This window comes from Penaeus chinensis, chromosome 30, assembly GCF_019202785.1.
Source record: "Penaeus chinensis breed Huanghai No. 1 chromosome 30, ASM1920278v2, whole genome shotgun sequence".
NCBI lineage: Eukaryota > Metazoa > Arthropoda > Malacostraca > Decapoda > Penaeidae > Penaeus > Penaeus chinensis.
The window spans coordinates 11,391,579-11,396,578 of record NC_061848.1 but is presented as its reverse complement, the minus strand read 5'-3'; the positions used below and the strand labels follow the sequence as shown (position 1 = coordinate 11,396,578).

At 40.0% G+C, this 5,000-nt stretch overlaps 1 protein-coding gene across 1 annotated transcript in view; it reads left to right on the top strand.

Annotated features, from left to right (window-relative positions):
• Positions 1-5,000, top strand: part of LOC125041363 (ankyrin repeat domain-containing protein 29-like) — a 26,871-nt gene that overhangs the window by 21,460 nt on the left and 411 nt on the right. The window contains exons 5-9 of the mRNA XM_047636243.1: positions 1,101-1,199; positions 1,426-1,605; positions 1,979-2,095; positions 2,388-2,483; positions 2,819-5,000. The exon at positions 2,819-5,000 is cut by the window's right edge and continues 411 nt beyond it. Coding sequence (XP_047492199.1) covers positions 1,101-1,199; positions 1,426-1,605; positions 1,979-2,095; positions 2,388-2,483; positions 2,819-3,505 — 1,179 coding nt within the window. The 3' untranslated portion in view covers positions 3,506-5,000. The remainder of the gene's footprint in view (positions 1-1,100; positions 1,200-1,425; positions 1,606-1,978; positions 2,096-2,387; positions 2,484-2,818) is intronic.

The window sequence follows — 5,000 nt, the reverse complement described above, 5'->3', positions numbered from 1 at the left end:
CAATCAATCAGCCAGTCAGTCTGTCACTGAACTTGAAATTTGACCAGTCCATCAGTCAGTCAATCAAGAGAGTAAGCAGTCAGTCAGTCAGTAAGCCAAATAGTCATAAGCTATTTATCAAATATTCAAAACCTCCAGTGATATGCGTTCTATCTTTTAATTGAATTGTTTGCCAAATTTGCGTCCGTCGGCATTGAATGTTAATCATATGCATCTTTGCAAATTAGTGTTAATGCAACAGTAACGAGTATTCTGTGTTGCTCTCATGAAAACGATTTGATTGCAAAGCGGGTCATTGCCTTTGCAAGTCTTTCTAAAGTGACTTGAGTTGTTTTTCCTTTATGTTAAAAGAACGATTATTATTTTCTGTACGTAAATGTATATGTGCATATATACACATATTTATGTAATTATATCCACCTATATACCTATCTACCAGTACAGGCCGATTTATAGATTTTGGGGTATTTCAGGTTCGGGGCCGCTGAGCATGAAAAGTCGTAAATAAATAATTCAAATGAAAGCTGAGCCGCATTTCTTCGAAGAACAAATATATTAGTTGCCTAAGCAAACTTCAGATTTTTTTTTTCAATTCTATTAATTGTAAGAATAACTGACTACAGTTTTCAGCTTTAAAATGAACCATAGCGATATGCTAACCTTGTATTATAATGATTACATATGCGTAAATGAATGTTTGTTACCTTTCATACATTTTATGCCTCATTGTAGCATTATGATTATAATTATTTATGATTTTGATTTCTAGATTAACACGGTTTACTTTTTTTTCTCAGCAATTTTTCTTCAAAAGGTGGGGCACCGCCTTGAAATGGATAGGGCCGGCCCACCTCACCACCACACACACACACTATTGATTCTATTTAACAATAAAACCAATTTCATGATTGCTATTTTTTTTTTTTTTTTTTTTTTTATAAAGGAGATCTCTGAGCCTGAGATGAGGGTCCCTATGCCTCCCTCTAAATCCACCCCCATCACCACAACCAGTCACGTCGTCATCACCAACATTCAAACCACCATCACAAATACCCTTTGTTAAAGTCGGTAATCTCCAAAGGCACTAACTCTATTCGCAGACGGGGACGGGGGCGCTGTTCTTCGCTGCCCAGGGCGGCTTCCTCGACATCGTCACCATCTTGCTCGATAATGGCGCCAAAATCAACCAGGCCTCGAAGGTAAGAAGGAAGGCGTTCTGTAAAAAGGGGAAATTAAGTGTATATTTATTTGATTCCTTTTAGTGATGATGCTTAGCTATAAGGAGTAAGGAGGGGGCTTTTATATTTCTAATGTCATTTGGTTACAACATTCCATCTCTGTTATTAAAAGTTCTCACTTGCATTGGTTTTGGCTTTACAGTCTTCTCTTAAGATATACCATTCTTGACACCTGTCCCCCATGCAGGACGGCGGAACTGCTCTCATCGTAGCAGCGCAGTGCGGTCACCTGGACGTTGTGACCGAGCTGCTGAGACGCAACGCCGACCCCAACACAGCCATGAAGGACCGAGCCACCGCGGTCTTCGTCGCAGCGCAGAACGGCCACACCAGCGTCGCCAGGTTTCTCCTCAACGCCGGGGCCAAGGTGAATCTCGGTCTCCAAGGCGGCTGGGGGTTGATGCCTGATGTAATGAAGTTCGGGACCAGGGTTTGTGTAGGTGCTGAGAAGGGTGTGGGGGTGTGGGGGTGTGGGGGTGTGGGTGGGATTATTGGGTAGGCTTATGGAGAAAGGCTTTTCTGGAGAGAGCTGATGCGGAAACAATGATTGGTGATTTTTTTTTTTTGTTTGTTTGGGGGGGGGCGGTGGTCATAGAAAATACATATTTTGCTTAGACACAAGGGGGAGATAATTAAAGGAAACATTGGAATCTGAATAAATTTAATATATAAATTGATATATTGGAAGCTGTCTCCAGCCAATATGTGGGCCATTAAACCAATTGCCTCCTCCATCTCAGGCCAACGTGAGGCGGTTGGACGGCGCTAGCCCACTGTGGATTGCTTCACAAATGGGACATCAAGGTGTTGTGCGTCTCCTACTGAGTCATGGTGTCAATCCAGATATCTGCAGACACGTGAGTTTCTTCATATTTCAATATAAAATGAACTGTTCATTTAAGTTCCAAATGCAAGCTTAGTCTCCCCAACACCGAATTCTGTGTGACAGCTTAATCCATATCAGGAGATAAAAATCTAAAATACTATTTTTTCCTCTCTCCTTGCAAATGTACAGTATGCCAATAGTGCCTTGCAAGTGATTATCATTTATCAAAGTAGATCTTTTTCAGTCTTTTAGTTGAGCTGTATTTGATGTTTTTGAACCTATTAAAGCAAAATGTTTTGGTGATTGAGAAATCCATGTTTCAGGATGGAGCAACACCCTTGTTCAAGGCTGCCCACAAGGGACATGTGGAGGTTGTCCATGAGCTGCTTCCCTATAAGCCTTGTCTGGGTCTCCTAAGGGTGAGGTTTCATGGCTTTAGTTGTGATAAAGCCACGTGTATTTTTGTTTGACTTTTTATAATGCCCAGTTTTGCTGTACAAGAGCAAAAGAAAATTAATGACTTAGGGTGTGCTTGATGGACATCTCACATAAGTGGCAAATATTACAGTTTTAGGAATGTACCTTTGATGTTGTACATTATATGTCTTATGAGATTTAGTACATATTGGAAATTCAGTTTTGATATATTAGGTACAGGTTTACAGGTTGTACTTAACAAAAAATTAAGGTTATATATTCGGTCAAGTCATATATTCTTGTAATATGATGAATTAATTGCTCTTTACCTTTTCAGAATGGAGAATCTGCTCTGCATGCAGCAGCATTGTATGGTCATGTCCGAGTCTTAAAGGCATTGGTGCAAGCAGGTGCTGATCCCGGCCTCAAGAATGATCAGGGTCTTACCCCAATACAGATTGCTGCTCAGGCTCGACACCCAGAGGCCGTCCAGCTACTGAAAGATGCCCAGTCTAAAAGGAAAGAAGGAGCGCAAACACCACCCAAACAGACATCACCTGGGCCACGATCCCCTCGCCTTGTGCAGAGCATGAGTGGCAATGTTACCTCTGGGCTAGGGAGTCAGAGTAGCAGCCGAGGTTCTTCTCGAAATAGCTCCTTAGGTACTATCGTAGAAACCAGCCCAGTACTGCCGCGCTCTGTAAGCTCTCCAAGTAACTCGCGTCCTGCCCAGTATGTTTCATGTGAATTGAGTAACATTGTGGATGGTGGAGCACGTCCAAGATGCCATGGAGGTACTGGTTCTTGTACATCTGTTGCTGGCCACAATGCTTCCTCTAACCCTTCGCCATCTCCTAGTATTTCCAGTGAACCTTCACAGTCCATGATCACAGCCCTGCAGAAGGCCCCACGACATGCCTCTCACACTGATGTTAGCAGTGTTAAAAACATTTTCCGTAGAACTCTTGCATCCTTTAGGCGATCCAGTATAGCAAAAAGAAGTGACAAACCACACGAACCATGACAACTCTCAATGTCCTCTTTAACTCCCCTTTTTCCATACTTGTTTGCTTTCCAGACTGTATGATATTTTCAGTACAAATGCCTAATAAATCTCTGGTGATATTAGGATAGAAGGACTTATATCGGGATGTTCTTTTTAGGAATTCATGGTGCTGAAATTTTAAAAAAGAAAACTGAAATTATGAAAAGCTATCCGGAGAAGTTATGATAAGTTGATGTATTACAATAGTGTTTTACTTTTTTTTTTAACATCAACTGACTTTAATACAGAGTCTTTTAAATATTTATCATTATATTATTGTTAATATACCATTTATGAGTTGATAGAAAAGCCTACTGAGTGATGAGTGTTGTGCTACTTTTTGCCTGAATGTTTCTCAGGTGTTAGGTTTTGGTGAAGCAGCAATGGAGACTAGTATTTTCTCCAAAAATACCTTGGTGTAACTTATGCAAGGCACAGTAAATGGAAGTTCAAGATCTATTTCAGTATGAGGTGGTTTTGTTTTATTATTATAAAAAGTTAACATTTAAATTTTAATAGGAGAGAATAGTGTTAGGACACTTAAGGTATTGTCTGTAGAGCAAAAAAGAATGAATTACTGGGCAACTGGTTTTGGTGCTCATAATTAATAATAGTAATAATCAGGTAATGATTAGGAATTGCATTGGACATGGAATACTCTGAAAATGTTAACTGCACAACCTAACAAAGGCAATATCATATAATGAAATACCCATATTTGAACTTGAAAACATTTTGCCTACTAGAAAGTTTGTGAATTTTTTCAGTAAAATTTCACTTACACTTTCAGTTCATTGGGACTTAATTTTGGTTTTGAAAACAGATGTGACTTTCTGTCTCAGATGTTCATTATCTGATACTTAATGGAAGGTTACTGTTGAACTGGCTAGTGTTCAGGGTGGCACAATTAGAGGCAAGTCCAGATGAATGGGCCTGATCAGCAGACATGCCCAGAAGTGACATCAGACGTGGGCTAAACTACTGGCTATAACAACCAATTTGCAAGCGGAAGGGGTTGTTTAGCCAGCCTCTAATGGCACTTCCTGGACATGCCAGCCAAACAGGCCTGATCATCTGGACATGCCTTTACTCTTTTCTTGAACATTTAAGTTGCTTGGGAAAACAATCATATCTACTTTGAAACTACAGGCATTAATGCTACTGAAGAGTCTTGCCTATATATGGTCCAATCAGCTATTATAGGCCTATTTGTGAAGCTGATTCTGGTAGGGGTCAGGAGAGATTTTGTTTTGCCTAGGTAATAAGTTCCTTTAGGAGGGTATAGAATATTTGAAATCATTTAACATACTTTGGGCCTGAACCTGGTTGAGCCTGAAACAGGGATATAGGTGGAATAAGATGATGAAAAAGCATTTAGGTCTATGCTTATTGTCAGGTACTGTAACCTAAACATCATGTTCTTAAACTTGTTTAAAAGATAACACAGATCTACAGCTATGTTATTCTATGGATA